Source organism: Haliotis rufescens, unplaced genomic scaffold (assembly GCF_023055435.1).
Source record: "Haliotis rufescens isolate VD_foot unplaced genomic scaffold, xgHalRufe1.0.p SCAF_8, whole genome shotgun sequence".
NCBI lineage: Eukaryota > Metazoa > Mollusca > Gastropoda > Lepetellida > Haliotidae > Haliotis > Haliotis rufescens.
The window spans coordinates 13,127,363-13,148,575 of NW_025964372.1; the positions used below are offsets into that span (position 1 = coordinate 13,127,363).

General features: G+C 39.2%; 1 protein-coding gene across 9 annotated transcripts in view; it reads left to right on the forward strand.

Annotated features, from left to right (window-relative positions):
- LOC124117395 (voltage-dependent calcium channel type A subunit alpha-1-like) overlaps positions 1-21,213 on the forward strand; it is a 299,488-nt gene that overhangs the window by 254,646 nt on the left and 23,629 nt on the right. For 8 of the 9 annotated variants that reach the window (XM_046479277.2, XM_048389674.1, XM_046479250.2 and 5 more), the window contains 14 exons: positions 10-144; positions 2,507-2,590; positions 3,997-4,113; positions 4,823-4,888; positions 5,084-5,175; positions 5,655-5,820; positions 6,693-6,820; positions 8,976-9,072; positions 9,460-9,565; positions 11,002-11,106; positions 11,748-11,857; positions 14,882-14,968; positions 15,908-15,922; positions 17,172-17,186. In XM_046479277.2, coding sequence (XP_046335233.1) covers positions 10-144; positions 2,507-2,590; positions 3,997-4,113; positions 4,823-4,888; positions 5,084-5,175; positions 5,655-5,820; positions 6,693-6,820; positions 8,976-9,072; positions 9,460-9,565; positions 11,002-11,106; positions 11,748-11,857; positions 14,882-14,968; positions 15,908-15,922; positions 17,172-17,186 — 1,323 coding nt within the window. The remainder of the gene's footprint in view (positions 1-9; positions 145-2,506; positions 2,591-3,996; positions 4,114-4,822; positions 4,889-5,083; positions 5,176-5,654; positions 5,821-6,692; positions 6,821-8,975; positions 9,073-9,459; positions 9,566-11,001; positions 11,107-11,747; positions 11,858-14,881; positions 14,969-15,907; positions 15,923-17,171; positions 17,187-21,213) is intronic. The other variant, XM_048389680.1, reaches the window with a different exon arrangement.

The following is a 21,213-nucleotide window of genomic DNA, read 5'->3' on the forward strand; positions in this document are numbered from 1 at the left end:
TTGGTTCAGTTTGAACCGGGTCAATCCGTGAGAAATGCTGAGATTGGGAAGGATATGGCAGGCGCTCTATCAATAATTAATGCTGTCTTCACCGTACTGTACTCGCTAGAGTTCATACTAAAACTACTAGCTTTTGGAGTCAAGGTTTGAATCTGGCCAATGTCATGTTGTCTGCCCTGTGTTTGTCGTCCAATAAGATTACTTTATTGTTGTGCAAGAACCAATCAAATCCATCATTGTTGTGCAAGAACCAATCAGATCCATCATTGTTGTCTAATAACTAGTCCAAATTGATCCAGTGTTGTCCAGTCACGGAGTGTCACCTTATGCAATTTGGCTCACATTTATATGTGTCACACATCACAAAAACGCCCTGAAAAAAGCATAAACTCACACTGTGTTAATGTTTGAAAAAACTTCGAAAGTCACTTTTTTACTATACGTAATATTTGACAATTTATCATCAGAAAAGGATGATGATTTGAAACCTGAGTATATTATTGAGGGTAGTTTGTATTTTTTTTTCAAATTTATTTTGTTTACATATGATTTCATTATTGCATAGGTGACCTCTGCATGTTCCTTTAACATTGACCCCTTGTGAACTTTGACCTCTGTGATCTTATGATTGTTAGTTGCGTACATTGTCTTGTGAGCATTTACCTATTGTAATTATGCCTTGAAGGGGACATTTTCAAAATTTGTTAATACCGGTACCTTGTAATTGAGCAAATAAAGAAAATCAGTTTATCTTGATAGTTATGTCTTTACAAAACTCTCTTCAGTAGTCAATATATATATCTAAAAAGTCAAATCAGCAATGTTAATAATAATGTTACTTTTTATATTCAGCATTGACAGTAGCTCCCAATTTGAAAGTCAAAGTATACATCAAACATTTGGCTGCCTTTATCCAAACAAATCTGTGGGAAATTAGACTACAATATTTATTACTGATCAAAGAATAATGGCAATTTCCAAAGCTATAACTTAATAACATATTGATCAATATCTGTACATCAATATCTTTTCGATTTAAAATTAATTACTGTGTATGAGAAACAAGGCATTTGTGTTCTAGTGATTGTGTGCAGTGTGAGTTGTCTCCCCTGGTGGTGTCTTGTAGCTCCCTTTGATTATGCTTGATTCTATTGTTAGCTGTTTAACTTTGACATACGTGCTTCATATGTACATTCCTGCCATCATAGAGATAGTGTCCAGCCTTCACTTGGACTACTTAGCATTGACACTTGGGTAGCGCTTTCAAATTGTGTCAGTTTTTGTTGAGTGAATGATATAGAGTCAGTCATTATAGATGGTACATTGTAGGTTGTAGATTTCGTGTTGGCTAGTTGGTACTGCGGTGTGGTTGTAGATAGCTATGCATGGTGATGTACATTTCCAAATGACAGTAAAGATTTCATGTGTCTCATAACAAAATTATTTCCCCTCTGTTTTGTTTATGTCATGAATAAACAAAATAGTTTTAAAAATATGATGAACAGTGTTTATATATTGATGGGAACCCACAGTTACAATACTCAGACAGATAAATCTTTTGTAAATTAGCATCCCTTTATCAGGTATGTGTTCAGGAATGGATAAATGGATAAAAATCTGTCTCTAGTTCATCATAACTGATCATGAAACAGTTTGAAACAATGAAATTTTATAATGCAATCTTACACAATGGTGTGAAACAGTACATGAAACATCCCAACAAAGGTGTCCTCTCCATCAACCAGTTAAAGTGCAATATTTTCAAAATCATTTTTCATCCTTGAATGTGCACCCAAAATATTTGTTTAACCTGCATGACTTTATGCATGAGCTTTTTTAAAGCAAACTTTGTTTAAACAATAGGTTTTGCTTCTGAGCATATAAAGAAATAGAAATTGATAATGATTTCATGTTTTAGTTGATGTTTCTAGATTAGTATTGGTATGTCTTCAGTGTAAACAGTGCAAACCCTCTGATGTGTCATCCTGTCACACGTCTCTCATAGGTCCACATCAGAAGCAAAACAAAAGCATATATTGTTTTTTGAACATTTTGTATTCACGCAGAGTTGATTTTTAAGATTTTCTACTAATCATATTGTGTTACCAGCTAGAACTAAGTTGTCAGGGATATGCAAACAGATTCTGAGTTTCCATCTGTTATATTCTGTAGTGAAACTGTGTAAAAGCTATAAAACAAGTTATAGTGTGATGTTTTTAACTTTTTATTGCAACTGTGACTGGTTCCATGCAACAATACTTCTTTTTGGAGATATAAATGATGTATATTGGAAATGAAACATAACATTTAAAATTCAAGGACATCAATTTCTTACTCTTTTTCAATGGATTTAATTTACTCCATAAAGATAAGCGTGCAAATCTGTGACTTTCCAATGACAGTAGTATAAGTGCATTATGATAATTTGTAAATGCTGGTCGAATATTTTTAACAATGATGTCTCTTTCAGTATTTTCTAATTATTGATTTATTTCTATTTTTATAGAACTATTTCCGGGACCCTTGGAATGTGTTTGATTTCATCACAGTACTTGGCAGTATCATAGACGTCCTCATCACTCAGTACTCTGTAAGTCGCTATCAAGTTACCGTTACTCTGTGGGGTCAGGAAGACCTTACCAGCCTCAAACCGGGCACCAAAGGTCACTGAGTGCCCCCTGAGTGGTCCTTGAGTGGGCACTGAAGATCACTAATTGTTGCCTGAGTGGCCACTGAGTACATGTTCACTGCGATCCCTTAGGGCTTCTTGAGTGGTCAGTTACTGACTGGTCACTGAGTGACCCCCGCCAGTCCCTGAGTGGTCACTGAGTACTTGAGTAGTCTCAGTGGCTGTAGAAGATGGACAGTGCTGTCATGAGTTCCACTCTGCCATTGCTATCATGTCATGACATACCACTGAGTGACCCCCGCCAGTCCCTGAGTGGTCACTGTGTGACCCCCGCCAGTCCCTGAGTGGTCACTGAGTACTTGAGTAGTCTCAGTGGCTGTAGAAGATGGACAGTGCTGTCATGAGTTCCACTCTGCCATTGCTATCATGTCATGACATACCACTGAGTGACCCCCGCCAGTCCCTGAGTGGTCACTGTGTGACCCCCGCCAGTCCCTGAGTGGTCACTGAGTACTTGAGTAGTCTCAGTGGCTGTAGAAGATGGACAGTGCTGTCATGAGTTCTACTCTGCCATTGCTATCATGTCATGACATACCACTGAGTGACCCCCGCCAGTCCCTGAGTGGTCACTGTGTGACCCCCGCCAGTCCCTGAGTGGTCACTGAGTACTTGAGTAGTCTCAGTGGCTGTAGAAGATGGACAGTGCTGTCATGAGTTCTACTCTGCCATTGCTATCATGTCATGACATACCAGTACCTGAATACAATAGCATACAGTTGGGTCACCTCCTCCAGACTTGACAGACCTCTATGATATAGCTGTAATATGGCCAACTTAGTTATAAGAACATATGATATTCCTCCAGGTTATATTCCAAGTATCACTATGTCATGGTAGGTACTTTATTACTGTGCCTTTTCATGAACTTGTAGAAGTACAAGCATGCCCACTTTGTTATGAACAAATGACATCACCATAATGACATGATGATATCAATATAATGACATGATGACATCACCGTAACGACATGATGACTTCACCGTAATGACATGATGACACCATTGTAATGACATGATGACACCATTGTAATGACATGATGTCACCATAATGACATGATGACATCATTGTAATGACATGACAATGTCACCATTTTGACATGATAACATCACCATAATGACATGATGACATCACCGTAATGACATGATGACTTCACCATAATGACATGATGATATTACAGTAATGACATGATGACATCATTGTAATGACATGATGACGTCACCGCAATGACATGATGACACCATCGTAATGACATGATGATGTTACCGTAATGACATGATGATGTCACTGTAATGACATGTATGTTACAGGATGCTACTGTTAGCTTCGGCTTCTTCCGCTTGTTCCGAGCTGCTCGTCTGGTCAAGCTGCTCCGTCAAGGGTACACCATACGTCTCCTGCTTTGGACATTCTTCCAGTCTTTCAAGGTACAATGAAAATATTAGCGAACTGACACAAAGTATGGGCTTGAGTGAATAGTTACAGTTACATCTTGAACTTATACATACATTAATGGCATACCATACATGGGTTGTTTTTGTTATTATTATTTTAATTATTATTTTGTGTTAGCTTAACAATGGGAAAAACCTTGGGCAAGTGATGCTTCCATTGCCATCTACTTGATTGAATTACAAGCTATGGGCCGATTCAGCATTTTAAAAATTATAAAAATCATCTCGCAGGAGGGTAATTGTCTACAACATACTACATTTGGTTTTCAAAAGGGGTGGGGTGAGGGGGGGGCCTGGATCCACCTGTGCGAGCTATAGCTGAAACAGTGTTGTTGGGCCAAAGTAACTTACTCACTGAGTGATCAGTTTCTAAGTATTCTCTGGTGCTGATGCCTCTCATTTGAATGCAGTTTATGGTTTGATATATTGCCATAGGACATTAGACATTCATGTCTGTAGAGCTGTCTTACCTTTGACCATGAGTATGTCAGGGATTATTTAAATCTGAAAAAATTAATATCCAAGCAACACACAGAGTTTTCTTTGCCACTTGACAAACCTAGCACCCCCATGGCATAATTAATTTTGCTGTTCAAAAAGTGTATTTTCAGCACAATGTATGCTTCCATGCGTTGACATATGTCCTTCAGATCAAGGGCTGACGATGGGTTGTTTATTTCAGGCTCTGCCGTATGTGTGCCTGCTCATCCTCATGTTGTTCTTCATCTACGCCATCATAGGGATGCAGGTGAGTCACAGATACTTACCCCCCAGTCCTTTATCACATCAAGATATCCTCCATGTTGTCTGGGAATAGTGGGACTGATTTGCCCAGTTCTTGTCTATTATTATCCAATACCACAATATGGTGTCTGAAACTAGATAAGTTCTGTTGTCAGAACAACAGTGGCTGCCGCATAACAATAACTGGGTTTTTTTTCAGGTATTTGGTAACATCCGCCTCGACTCCCAGACTGCCATAAACCGGCACAATAACTTCAGAACATTCTTTGAAGCATTAACACTTTTGTTCAGGTGAGTAGTTGAGAACATTCCTGGTCATATTAATTCTGTTGTTTGTTGTGTTGCGGAGAGCGTTGTTCCAAGCCCTAGTACTCTTGTTCACAAAGATTGTTGAGAACATTCTTACAAGCATACAAACTCTTGTTTACCTGGGTTGTGGATTACAGTTTGCAAGGTCATTTTTTCCAACAGTCATTCATCCATCATTTGTTATTATAGGTCCATTAATGTTTCCGTTAACCAGTGATGCACAGTCTGGAGCCTACAGTCTATGCCACACATAGTAATTTGTGGCAAACCGAGAGATGTGTAATTGGGGCAATGAAAGACTTGGATCAGGTTTGCTGGGACTGAGTGTCATCCCCCTTTATAGTTTAATAATGATAATGCTTTTAAAGATGATTTTGGCACCTGTGGTAGGTGTGTCCATTGTTATGCAAATCTTACCTGAGCTGCTCTGAAGGATTTGTATATTTGCTGGTCTGTTACAGGTGTGCGACAGGGGAGAGCTGGCAGCAGATTATGTTCTCCTGTCTCCCTGGGCGACCATGTGACCCACAATCATACCCCATAGAGGAGGAGGAGCGAGAGAACGCCTGTGGCCTGAGCATCGCCTACTTCTACTTTGTTTCCTTCATCTTCCTCTGTTCCTTCCTGGTGAGTTAAGAAGTACACCTACTCCCTTTGAAACAAACACAACAGAGCTGGTGAGCGTCTCTTGTACTCTATGTACTTATAGCCAACAGTAGCAGAATATGTGAAGGTCCATGGCAACTGGATGTATTAATAGCCATCAGTAGTGGTCATGTGACGGTCAATGGCAACTGGATGTATTAATAACCATCAATAGTACTCATGTGACAGTCAATGGCAACTAGATGTATTAATAGCCATCAGTAGTGGTCATGTGACGGTCCATGGCAACTGGATGTATTAATAGCCATCAGTAGTGGTCATGTGACAGTCAATGGCAACTGGATGTATTAATAGCCATTAGTAGTGGTCATGTGATGGTCCATGGCAACTGGATGTATTAATAGCCATTAGTAGTGGTCATGTGACAGTCAATGGCAACTGGATGTATTAATAGCCATCAGTAGTGGTCATGTGACAGTCAATGGCAACTGGATGTATTGATAGCCATCAGTAGTGGTCATGTGACAGTCAATGGCAACTGGATGTATTAATAGCCATCAGTAGTGGTCATGTGACGGTCCATGGCAACTGGATGTAGATCCTGCTAGCTGTCACAGAGAGAGCAATGTGCTGATGCATGGTAACATTGGCTCCTGGAGATGAGAAAAGTTTATTTTTAATGTCTTTGAGATTAAATGTAAACATCTTGATACTGATTTAAATGACAGTTGTTGATATGGTTTGGTGGGAGTTAAGCTCATCCACTGTCACACTATATTCAGCTCAGTCTTCAACAAGTGGATCTAATGCAAGTGTGATTATCAACCATCTCAGATTATGGGATGATGTGAGATACAGTTTGGTGAGGACTAGAATACTTGTGTCTGTTTCAGATGTTGAATTTATTTGTTGCTGTCATCATGGACAACTTTGACTACTTGACAAGAGATTCCTCCATCCTGGGCCCGCATCATCTGGATGAGTACAAGCGGGTGTGGGCTGATTATGATCCCGGCGCCACGTAAGTCACTTGTTCTAATCTTCTGATTACTTAAAGAACTGATCAAGTGATTATTTTCTTGGTACCTCACAGGACAGATACTTAAGGTAACTGCACATCAAGGTCATGTTGAGAAACAAGAACGTGCAGACTCTGGAGGTCACCTGACTTTAAGTCAATCATCTACTGAAAGAAAAGTTACAATCATCTACTGAAAGAAAAGTTACAATCATCTACTGAAAGAAAAGTTACAATCATCTACTGAAAGAAAAGTTACAATCATCTACAATTAGACCAAAGGGAAACATATGCTGTTTATGTTCAATATATTTACATTTATCTGAGGAGATGGAAGAACTGTAACCAAAAATATTTTCATATGTTTTCCATGGAAACTAAACAGTACTAAAAAAACTTGAGAGAGACCATTTTTGAGGTGATCAACGCAGAAGTTCAACTTCATTGATCTTGTACATGCAGAAAAAAAACATGACTATACACAAACTTCTGTGTATAGGCAAGTCATAAGGCTCTGTGTATAGGCAAGTCATAAGGCTCTGTGTATAGGCAAGTCATAAGGATCTGTGTATAGGCAAGTCATAAGGCTCTGTGTATTGGCAAGTCATAAGGCTCTGTGTATAGGCAAGTCATAAGGCTCTGCGTATAGGCAAGTCATAAGGCTCTGTGTATAGGCAAGTCATAAGGCTCTGTGTATAGGCAAGTCATAAGGCTCTGCGTATAGGCAAGTCATAAGGCTCTGTGTATAGGCAAGTCATAAGGCTCTGCGTATAGGCAAGTCATAAGGCTCTGCGTATAGGCAAGTCATAAGGCTCTGTATAGGCAAGTCATAAGGCTCTGCGTATAGGCAAGTCAAAAGGCTCTGTGTATAGGCAAGTCATAAGGCTCTTGGTATAGGCAAGTCATAAGGCTCTGTGTATAGGCAAGTCATAAGGCTCTGTGTATAGGCAAGTCATGAGGCTCTGTGTATAGGCAAGTCATAAGGCTCTTGGTATAGGCAAGTCATAAGGCTCTTGGTATAGGCAAGTCATAAGGCTCTTGGTATAGGCAAGTCATAAGGCTCTGTGTATAGGCAAGTCATAAGGCTCTGTGTATAGGCAAGTCATAAGGCTCTGCGTATAGGCAAGTCATAAGGCTCTGTATAGGCAAGTCATAAGGCTCTGCGTATAGGCAAGTCAAAAGGCTCTGTGTATAGGCAAGTCATAAGGCTCTTGGTATAGGTAAGTCATAAGGCTCTGTGTATAGGCAAGTCATAAGGCTCTGTGTATAGGCAAGTCATAAGGCTCTGTGTATAGGCAAGTCATAAGGCTCTTGGTATAGGCAAGTCATAAGGCTCTTGGTATAGGCAAGTCATAAGGCTCTTGGTATAGGCAAGTCATAAGGCTCTGTGTATAGGCAAGTCATAAGGCTCTGTGTATAGGCAAGTCATAAGGCTCTGTGTATAGGCAAGTCATAAGGCTCTGTGTATAGGCAAGTCATAAGGCTCTGTGTATTCGCAAGTCGTAAGGCTCTGTGTATAGGCAAGTCATAAGGCTCTGCGTAGAGGCAAGTCATAAGGCTCTGTGTATAGGCAAGTCATAAGGCTCTTGGTATAGGCAAGTCATAAGGCTCTGTGTATAGGCAAGTCATAAGGCTCTGTGTATAGGCAAGTCATAAGGCTCTGTGTATACATTCCATCTCATCACACACACAAGTAAAAGGAGATGAGTATTTTTCAGTATCGAAACTAAAATAACCTTTTTAATGAGAAAGTCTTGATCTCATACACAAGAGAGCATTTGGGGTTAACACTGTATTACTTCCATAAGCATCAGAAAAGAATCTCTTTAAACATATGTTTCTTTTTTTAAAGAAATAATCATTATTTTGATACCTCGACTATACATGCGCCATTCACGGTCCTGGTGAAGACTCTGGAAAGGCAACATGATTTATCGACAGCCTACTAGGGCAGAAGCTCAAGTGAATGCTGCCTATCATTAATTCGTTCAGTAGAAGTTTTTAATTCTGGCTTGGTGATGGAATGAGGGGAGCACCCTTCCCTTGATCTACATGTAGTTTGATATATGGATACTGTCTTGAGGGCTTCACTGCATATTTGAAACCAAAGCAGAAAATCAGTATGTAGTTTTTGTCAACTGTCACGTTTATCTTTCAGTGGTAGGATAACCTACTCGGAGATGTACGAGATGTTACGAAACATGGAGCCCCCAGTTGGCTTTGGCAAGAAATGTCCGTATAGATTAGCTTATAGGGTGAGTACACTTCCTTCCAGCTTTCTTCTCTTTCAGCCTCATAACAAGCCCCTTCTGGGTTAGAGTAGGTGCCCAGCAACCTGCACTTGTCTTATGAGGGGACTAGAAATGCATCCGGGGGTGAAACTGTTAATTGCAAGTCAGCGGACTCTGAAGGTGTGGGACTTTGCTCGTACTATCAATATCATTGTCTGGTCTGGATGAGTATTACTGGTTGCCATGGAGATGGAATGTTGCTGCATTATTGCTGAGTGTGCGCTGAACATGAAACAACAACTCATAACGTGCATGGTGATATAATATTTCTTCAGCTTCAACGTTTCATGATCATTCATCCGCATGTAAGAGTCTGTTCAGCAAGTGTATAGTTGTTTGTTTTTATTTCAGAAACTAATACGGATGAACATGCCTGTGGACATGCAGGACAAAGTCCATTTCACAACAACGCTGTTTGCACTTATCCGGGAATCACTGATGATCAAGATGGGACCAGGTGAGCTATAGCATTAGACAGCCATCAACAACATACACCAGTCCTCTGTATTTAAGGGTGCAACATCAGATTGGCTATTTGTAATGGTTGAAAAATTCTATTTGATATTCATGTGATGTATTATATAATCAGCCAACTTCTGGTTTATGGGGATATCAACATATGCTGTGTTGTCATCATCACTTACTACATATGTTGTTATCATCACTTACTACATATGTTGTTATCATCACTTACTACATATGTTGTTATCATCACTTACTACATATGTTGTTATCATCACTTACTACATATGTTGTTATCATCACTTACTACATATGTTGTTATCATCACTTACTACATATGTTGTTATCATCACTTACTACATATGTTGTTATCATCACTTACTACATATGTTGTTATCATCACTTACTACATATGTTGTTATCATCACTTACTACATATGTTGTTATCATCACTTACTACATGTGTTGTTATCATCACTTACTACATGTGTTGTTATCATCACTTACTACATATGTTGTTATCATCACTTACTACATGTGTTGCTATGACAAACCCTCTACACATGTTGCTATGACAAACCCTCTACACATGTTGCTATGACAAACCCTCTACACATGTTACTATGACAAACCCTCTACACATGTTGCTATGACAAACGCTCTGCACATGTTCCTATGACAAACTCTCTACACATGTTGCTATGACAAACGCTCTGCACATGTTGCTATGACAAACTCTCTACACATGTTGCTATGACAAACCCTCTACACATGTTGCTATGACAAACCCTCTACACATGTTGCTATGACAAACCCTCTACACATGTTGCTATGACAAAGTCTCTACACATTTTGCTATGACGAAGTCTCTACACATGTTGCTATGACAAACTCTCTACACATGTTGCTATGACAAACTCTCTACACATGTTGCTATGACAAAGTCGCTACACATTTTGCTATGACGAAGTCTCTACACATGTTGCTATGACAAACTCTCTACACATGTTGCTATGACAAACTCTCTACACATGTTGCTATGACAAACTCTCTACTCAAGTTGCTATGACAAACTCTCTACACATGTTGCTATGACAAACCCTCTACACATGTTGCTATGACAAACTCTCTACACATGTTGCTATGACAAACTCTCTACACATGTTGCTATGACAAACTCTCTACACATGTTGCTATGACAAACCCTCTACACATGTTGCTATGACAACCTCTCTACACATGTTGCTATGACAAACTCTCTACACATGTTGCTATGACAAACTCTCTACACATGTTGCTATGACAAACTCTCTACACATGTTGCTATGACAAACTCTCTACACATGTTGCTATGACAAACTCTCTACACATGTTGCTATGACAAACTCTCTACACATGTTGCTATGACCATGACATATGTTGTTCTCCCAGCGGAGGAGATGGACAAGAAGGATGAGGAGATGTGCGAGGTGATCCGCCGACTGTGGCCCGACTACGCCAAGAAGATCCTGTACATTCTCATGCCTCCCAATGATGGTCAGTCTGCATGCCTCTTCACCTGATTGTCATGGTTGTATTCCATCAGAGACTGAGCATTTGAAATCCCCTTTTGCTCATATGTGTTAAACAAGCTGTGTTTTGTCAGGGTTATTGCATTCAATGCCTTAGCAATCCTTTTAAAACTCTATATTGTGGACATGTGATGTGTCAGTGACCAAGATACTGTCTGATGCAATGCACTATTTTGACCATATGTTCCTATTTTTGGTCAGGTAAATAATTGACTTGCCTTTGCATGTGTTTTGTATGTGCCAGGTGCCACTGATGGGGCAAGTAATGTTAACATAAACGCAAACATCACGTATCAGCACTATTTGATAGTGATTCATAAACATTATATGTGTTTTAATCATACAATGAACTCTGCTTTTTGCTGTGATTTCTCCTGATCATGGAAAGGGTTTATCATTTTCATGGTGCACATGACCGTTATTTGGTTCATGGTTTAAGTATTGAAACCTAAGATGAAATAACTTTCACTGAGTAATTTGAAAGTCTCAAATAAGAAAATTAATTAAATTATTTTCTATATGTGTAAGAAACAAAAATGTAATTTAAGCAAGAAATGTCATTTTTCCACCTGTCAATGATAGTAATGTAGAATTATTTATTTTCAGAACTGAATGATGGCAAGAACACAGTGGGGAAAATATATGCATCACTTTTAATAGCAGAAAACTATAAAGCATTTAAAGCCAGTCAAACACAGGCTTCCAGTATTAGAATGGTACGTACAGCAGACATGCCTTCTGGAGGTGGTAGATCTCGGTTCAACAGGGCGTGTCCCAGGCACATTGTGGTCATGTCATTCAGTAGCTGTGCTGGACTTAAAATCATAAACATTTCATCAAAATTTGAAGGTTTCCATAAATAATAGTATATTTCCATGTCATGACTGGTTGTTTTTTTAAATATGTTTTAAATACATGCACTTTGTCACAATTGTAAAACTTTATGTCACTACAGTCATGATTACTGTTTTGTTATGTCTATGAATATCACTCTGGAATAGGTGAAAAAGTTGTTTTACAACCCTTTTGAACTGAAGGTCTATTATGGTATCCGACTAATTCCTATAATGATGACACATGACCCCTTCTTTGTCCCTATCTAGGCACCTTTGTCCCTAACTAGAAACCCTTGTCCCTAACTAGACACCCTTGTCCCTCACTAGACACCATTGTCCCTCACTAGACACCTTTGTCCCTAACTAGACACCCTTGTCCCTCACTAGACACCCTTGTCCCTCACTAGACACCCTTGTCCCTAACTAGACACCTTTTTCCCTCACTAGAAACCCTTGTCCCTAACTAGACACCTTTGTCCCTAACTAGACACCATTGTCCCTCACTAGACACCCTTGTCCCTCACTAGACACCATTGTCCCTCACTCGACACCATTGTCCCTCACTAGAAACCCTTGTCCCTAACTAGACACCTTGTCCCTCACTAGACACCCTTGTCCCTCACTAGACACCCTTGTCCCTCACTAGAAACCCTTGTCCCTAACTAGACACCCTTGTCCCTCACTAGAAACCCTTGTCCCTAACTAGACACCTTTGTCCCTAACTCAAAACCCTTGTCCCTAACTAGACACCCTTGTCCCTCACTAGACACCATTGTCCCTTACTAGACACCTTTGTCCCTAACTAGACACCATTGTCCCTAACTAGACACCCTTGTCCCTCACTAGACACCATTGTCCCTCACTAGACACCATTGTCCCTCACTAGAAACCCTTGTCCCTCACTAGACACCCTTGTCCCTAACTAGACACCCTTGTCCCTAACTAGACACCCTTGTCCCTCACTAGAAACCCTTGTCCCTCACTAGACACCCTTGTCCCTCACTAGACACCATTGTCCCTCACTAGACACCATTGTCCCTAACTAGACACCCTTGTCCCTAACTAGACACCCTTGTCCCTCACTAGAAACCCTTGTCCCTCACTAGACACCCTTGTCCCTCACTAGACACCATTGTCCCTCACTAGACACCATTGTCCCTAACTAGACACCCTTGTCCCTCACTAGAAACCCTTGTCCCTCACTAGACACCCTTGTCCCTCACTAGACACCATTGTCCCTCACTAGACACCATTGTTCCTCACTAGACACCCTTGTCCCTCACTAGACACCATTGTCCCTCACTAGACACCATTGTCCCTCACTAGAAACCCTTGTCCCTAACTAGACACCATTGTCCCTCACTAGACACCATTGTCCCTCACTAGACACCCTTGTCCCTCACTAGAAACCCTTGTCCCTAACTAGACACCCTTGTCCCTCACTAGACACCACTGTCCCTAACTAGACACCTTTGTCCCTAACTCAAAACCCTTGTCCCTAACTAGACACCCTTGTCCCTCACTAGACACCATTGTCCCTTACTAGACACCTTTGTCCCTAACTAGACACCATTGTCCCTAACTAGACACCCTTGTCCCTCACTAGACACCATTGTCCCTCACTAGACACCATTGTCCCTCACTAGAAACCCTTGTCCCTCACTAGACACCCTTGTCCCTAACTAGACACCCTTGTCCCTAACTAGACACCCTTGTCCCTCACTAGAAACCCTTGTCCCTCACTAGACACCCTTGTCCCTCACTAGACACCATTGTCCCTCACTAGACACCATTGTCCCTAACTAGACACCCTTGTCCCTAACTAGACACCCTTGTCCCTCACTAGAAACCCTTGTCCCTCACTAGACACCCTTGTCCCTCACTAGACACCATTGTCCCTCACTAGACACCATTGTCCCTAACTAGACACCCTTGTCCCTCACTAGAAACCCTTGTCCCTCACTAGACACCCTTGTCCCTCACTAGACACCATTGTCCCTCACTAGACACCATTGTTCCTCACTAGACACCCTTGTCCCTCACTAGACACCATTGTCCCTCACTAGACACCATTGTCCCTCACTAGAAACCCTTGTCCCTAACTAGACACCATTGTCCCTCACTAGACACCATTGTCCCTCACTAGACACCCTTGTCCCTCACTAGAAACCCTTGTCCCTAACTAGACACCCTTGTCCCTCACTAGACACCACTGTCCCTAACTAGACACCCTTGTCCCTAACTAGACACCCTTGTCCCTCACTAGACACCCTTGTCCCTAACTAGACACCATTGTCCCTAACTAGACACCCTTGTCCCTAACTAGACACCCTTGTCCCTCACTAGACACCCCTGTACAATGTTTGTTGATCATGTCCCAATCACAATAATGTATGTTTATGTTTAGATATCCTTTAATCGCCTGTAACCTGTCCTTGAAATATAACAGAATGTTTTACATTGTATTATATGTGTCCACCCACAGTGTTTTTAGCAACTCAAGACACTTACCTATCATCAGATATTGCAGTAAACCCATTATCAGATATTGCAGTAAACCCATTATCAGATAATGCAGTAATAGCACCATCAGATACTACAGTAATACATGTACCACTTGCGTGTATTGGCACCCTGAACATGGAATTGTATTTTCCTCTTCTTAGCAACACCATTCAAATACCTGTAGTTCTACGGAACCATCGGTATGATTACTGGGTCACAAATGTTTTAGTGTTATAACCTAATGTAATAACTGATGGTCCGTTGAGTGGAGATTGTGTGAGGCATGACATCCATGTGTAATAGACATGTCATGATATAGATGGATATACACAACCCCCAGTCGTCATGGTCACTTGCCATGCTCACTTGCCATGCTCACTTTATGTCTTGTCTTTCTAGGCGGGTTTGGGTATTAATACCATGTTTTGGAACAATACCTCGAGTACCTCCATCAATAGGGAGGCACTCTGTGAGGAGGAGTTGCTGGTACGTAGCTCGACACGGCTGCATTACCTGTGCAGTCAGTCACTGTCCTAGCGGCAGAGTGTAGTTCACTGTTGTCCACGTTCTTGTTCATTTCACATGTCGCTTGACACAAGTTATAATGACGGCCCGAGTATCACAACTATTCTTGTCATATACTTGTCATATACTTGTCATATCCTTGTCATATGCTTGTCATATACTTGTCATATGCTTGTCATATACTTGTCATATGCTTGTCATATGTTTGTCATATGCTTGTCATATACTTGTCATATACTTGTCGTATGCTTGTCATATACTTGTCATATACTTGTCATATGCTTGTCATATCCTTGTCATATGCTTGTCATATCCTTGTCATATGCTTGTCATATACTTGTCATATACTTGTCATATCCTTGTCATATGCTTGTCATATGCTTGTCATATACTTGTCATATGCTTGTCATATGCTTGTCATATCCTTGTCATATGCTTGTCATATGCTTGTCATATACTTGTCATATGCCTGTCATATACTTGTCATATACTTGTCATATACTTGTCATATGCTTGTCATATACTTGTCATATGCTTGTCATATACTTGTCATATACTTGTCATATACTTGTAAATATCAAATGGAAAACTGAAGTTGAAACTGTTTTTAAAGTAAAAGTGGGTTTTATGTGAAATTTGTCAGTTTATTAAATCGTTTCAATTTTCACCTTAAGTCAAATGTGACATAATGTCATTCTGTTGTGTTAATGTGAAAATGACAAGTATGGTTTCCTTGAGTTTTGTATTTCTTGTGGAGAGTGACAGCTTAGACCTGGTCTTTGTTTGCAGATGCTGAATTCGGTTGTTATATTGAAATTAAAGTTTCATTTCATTTCTTTGATTTCTTCAATGTATCATAAAAATCATTGAATCATTTTTTCTTTCCTATGATCATTGCAGGAAGAAAAAGAGGAGGTTAGTAGTGTTGGCATAGCAACAATTAGTCTCAACTTTGACCTTTCTCAATGGCTAACATCGCATGCCAAGATTTGATGGGTGCACATTGGCACGCTTATCACATTTTCATCATTATGATTCATTTTACAATATATACTCTTATGGCAAATACAGATTAGGGAGGCAAAAGCTTACACATCTTCAGTTTCAGAAGTATATAATTCAGACATGAAAAAGATAATTAACATTTAATAGAGCATTTAGATTCATTTCACAAAAATTGACTAGAATTTTACCAATATTTTAACAAAGATTATTTCGTAAATTTTATTTGTTTAATATAATTGCATATGCATTTTGACATTCTGATCATCTTAAATGGACAATATTCCAGGAATTAAAAGGAAACTGGATATCCTAAGTGTGTATTTGTCATGATGTGGTTCACCTTTCCTTCCACTGTCCAAAACACATGTTGAGTACAATGGACAACATCAGCTGATGTTATTGGCACCTTTCAATCACAGACTGCTGCACTGAGAGTGTTGTGTCTTGCCCTGGCGGAAGACCCACTACCAACTTGACATGCAATCCACACCTGGTGTGTCGCTTGCTCAGCATTCATACCACTCGTACCTTGTCATTTTCATCCCTGCCAGTTTCAGTCGTTCTTTTCATCCTTTGTTGTTGCCAATCATTAGTATCCATTAAGTAGTAGGTCTTGTTCATATTCATTTGTTGAAAAATTAATGCTTTAAAAACACAGACCATGTACAGTTTTTTATCTCTGGTTGTAGCAAGAAATCTATTTAAATATTATTGAATACAATAATGGTAAGGTCATTTATAAGTGCTATAGTTGCATGAATCATATTTACAAATTCACCAGTATCTGTTGCTCTTATGTATGTGTTCACATCAAACTGATATTCCCAAAAGTTACTCCCCTTGGCCCAGGTCATTAACAAATATTCCTGTCATCTTCATGTCAACAATCTTATGCTTTTCTTACTTATGTTATGCACTCTTTTGTACTGGTATCAAATACAATCATTTATATCTATTAAGAAATTGAATACCTTTATAATCCAATGCTATAAGTAATATGTTTTATACGCTGGAAGAGTGTAGCAAATAATGAAATATTGAAATGTGTACTTGATAATTTCGTGCTGGCATGTGTGTATTTCGGTGTTGCGTAGTTGGTGTGCAAGTGTGCAGCTCTCTTCTTGACACTTGTAACCAGTTGTATTCTTTACATTATCAGCCACAAGATGAGGAGGTAATTCAAGATGCTTCCAACATTTCATCTTTGAAATCTATTTGTTTTATTTGTGCATGTTAGACATTATAATCACATATATTTCATAGAAGTGCTCCAACATTTCCAAACTGACACTGCACCTATTACAACTCATCCTCACATTGCAAGGGAGTTTACATCACCATGTTGTTTCGATTATCTCCCCTCTAACAGAGAACCATGCAGAATTGGACATCCAAGCTACCATGTCTACAGTGACGTTTTACAAATTATCCCTTCCTAAAATGTAGGGATAAGCTGCTTTGATGCTGCATGGTGAAACTACATTGTACAATGTTGTCATGTGCATACCGTAACTCAAGAATGAAAAGTCAGCCACCATAATACTATCTGGTTTCAGAACATGATGTTCTTAAGTACAGTTTTAAATGAGATGCCATATTTTTTCAAAAACTATTGGAAGTCAACAGATTAAGAAGCAGTTGTTCGCATATTTTTAGACATCCATTATGATATATATTATGAAATATGTTTGTAATATATTTTTGCATTTATGAATACTGATTTACACACACATAAAGACAAATTGTCATGTTGTACATATCCGAAGACTGATGATATTCACTGTCCCACACCCTGTTAGAGATTCTACGACAGAGCAGTCTCCCCTTGAGAGGGTAAACTCTTATTGTGCAAACATGCTGAGGCAAATGAATATTCACTCACTTATCATAAATATGTATTGGTATGTGCATACATTTGTAAGGCTATTAATTGGTACAACATGGAGATTTGTTTTAATATTCCCCTGAGTGTTGAGGATGGTTCAAATGTAAACAACCTATACACACTCCTGCTCTTTAACAAATCAAACACTATCTCTCTAATTTGTTAATTCCTGGTTAGAAATCTTCTACCTTCAACTGAGACCTTCTTACCCCTTTGAAACAATCTTTACACACTGATCTTAACAATTACTGCACATCACCCAGATCTTATTACCAAAATATTGCACATCGTATATTTCATATCTTGAACACCTACCTGTATCACACATCATATCTACTCTCCATCTGGTCTCATCATGTCGTATATTAATCAGAGTTCCCCAATTCCCTCATAGACATTGCTCAGGAGGTGACACTGCATGCATCATTATCAATCAGCAGGAGAGTTACTTGAGCGTGCTAGAAGCATGAGACAAAGGTCTTGTAGCATGGTCTTTGTATAGCAATTTGCAGTAATCAAGTTTTGTGCCTGTCAATTGTGTAAGTGAGAGCTGTGATGTCCTCTTATAACAGTGGTACTATGCAGGAAGCAGAGTAGGAAGGGGCAAGTTTAAAATTGCATGTTCATTTTGACACTAATAGAAAGTACAGCTTGTGAAAAATATATGAATGTACACCCTCTTAAAATAAGCAATAAGTTACATTTAGACCTTACCATACTAGCACATAAAGGATTGAAAAAACCCAGTGTTGTGTAACATTTCCTCCAAGTTCAGTAGCTTGACAAGATATTGAAATCAGATCAGCAGACTTGACATGAAGAACAGTAGAAGAATCTGATAGAAAATACAACAGGAATCTAACCCGGAACCTGTGGAGGTCGAAATGTCAGTGGATATGTGATGTTGAGAGATTCCAGAAGGATATCATATACATTGGTCTGATTACAGTTCCTGATATCACATGGAATTTGGAAAATTTACAGTTTGTTAGTTTACACAGGGTATTTTGTCCTTTATCCATCCTTTTCTAAAGACATTTTCCTTGTGAAGTCTGTGTAAAGACAGTTTCCTTGGGTAGTTTGTCCACTATGTCCACAGTTCTCCATGAGCAATGTCCTTAAGCAGTTTGTCTTTCACATGTTGTTCAGATTCTGTCTGTAGTCTTCACTTCATAGTGGAAATAATGTCAAATTGGTCCAAGTTATTTGGCTGATTAATTACTAGAATTGTGAGGTAAAGATATGATTACATGAATCGTTAGACAGTACTTTAGTCAAGTTTTGCATGAAGATGAAACAGTGTTCTCCAGTAAGTTTCTCTATAAATGGAGACAATGTGCTTCTATTTCTTGATGTGGGAATGTGTGATACTGTTGCTGTTCTTGCATGCTTTACATTGTCTCTGTACAGTTTTGACTAACATGATTGACCACATACCTCAGTGACTGGCACCACAGTCTTGGGCCCAGGGGGGAGCATGGCAGTCTGTTTCCACCTTGTAATTATGCAGGACCTCTAGTTGTAACAGCATGGTAGGATTCCCCATGTCCAGATACACAACAAAAGCTATGGGATGTTCTGTCAAGTATGCAAAATGGTTCATTTTGACAAGTAATTGAGAAGCAGGTGACTGAGATACTAACAGCCAGACATTAAAGATGTGTTGTTAAACTGTAGCACTGCAGGGAATACCAAGAAGAGAATTCATCATGTGTATCCATGTGTACCTGGATCTCCTGCATGAAGGCAAACACAGCCACTACTTGGTCACACAAACATAAGGTTTAAGTATCAAACTTGGTGGAGGGTGGGTTTAACTGTCAAATGTTTATAACAAACAAGACCATCAGGTTGTTGTGACATTGCCCTGGCGTCTTCAAATGATAGCATACATAGTTTCTGATGACATCAGTCATGATCAGTCAGTCCATCAGTCCCACCCAAGGGATACCTGGGTATTATTGGAGTAAGGTAGAAAGGGTGTTCCCCTGTGGGTTCCAAGACGTGGTGACAGAAGTAGATCAACATATATGATATGATGGACATTCTGTCAGATGACAGATTTTTATATCGCTGAAAACACAAGTTTTGTATTGTGCCATAGATAAATCTACCTTGACTAAACCTCATAGCAGTACATGTACTGGTACTACAGGTCCATTTGTGATCTAGATAATATGGGGAATTTACACATAGATTATATAGGTCATATTGTACAATGAACACTACAGGTCTGTACACAGATTATTAATAGGGAAATGTGTACTGTGCAAATGCTGGTCATTGTGTACATGGAATATACCAACTAGTTTCTTATGTAGATTACATGTATTTTGTCCAGTTGTCTTTGAGATTATACATGGCATTTAGTGCCTAGATTATGCAGGACAATTCGTGCATAGATCATACATGGCATTTAGTGCCTAGATTATGCAGGACAATTCGTGCATAGATCATACATGGTATGTAGTGCCTAGATTATACAGGACAATTTGTACAGTGATTATCCAGGGCATTATCTGCCTAGATTAATATGGACAGTATGTACGTAGATTGTACAGTTCAGTTATACAGGAAAATTTGTACATAGATTATACAGGGCATTCATACATAGATTATACAAAGAGTAATCAGGGCATTTTTACATAGAATATTCAGGGCATTCTTACATGGATTATACAGGGTATTTGTCCAAAGAGTATTCAGACATTTGTACATACATTAGACAAAGCGTTTTCAGACATTTTTACATAGAATTAATTAGGGCATTTGTACAAAAAATTATAGGTAAATAACCAGGACATTTTGTAGTCTTTGAATACTCAGGGCATTTATATGTAGATTATACAGGGCATTTATATGTAGATTATACAGGGCATTTGTATGTAGATTATACAGGGCATTTGTATGTAGATTATACAGGGCATTTGTATGTAGATTATACAGAGCATTTGTATGTAGATTATACAGGGCATTTATATGTAGATTATACAGGGCATTTATATGTAGATTATACAGGGCATTTAAATGTAGATTATACAGGGCATTTGTATGTAGATTATACAGGGCATTTATATGTAGATTATACAGGGCATTTTGTATATTGATTATACAGGGCATGTTATATATGAATCACTCAGGACATTTTGTACATAAACAAAACATGACATTTAGTAGTTAAGATTATACTGGGCACTTTCTAGTATTGATATTTGTGCAGGGTATTTTGTAGTGTTGATAATGAAGGGTATTCCCTACTGTGTGAAATACAGAAGATGCTTTGCCTTTGTAAAGATGGTTCCAAATAGTTTGAACT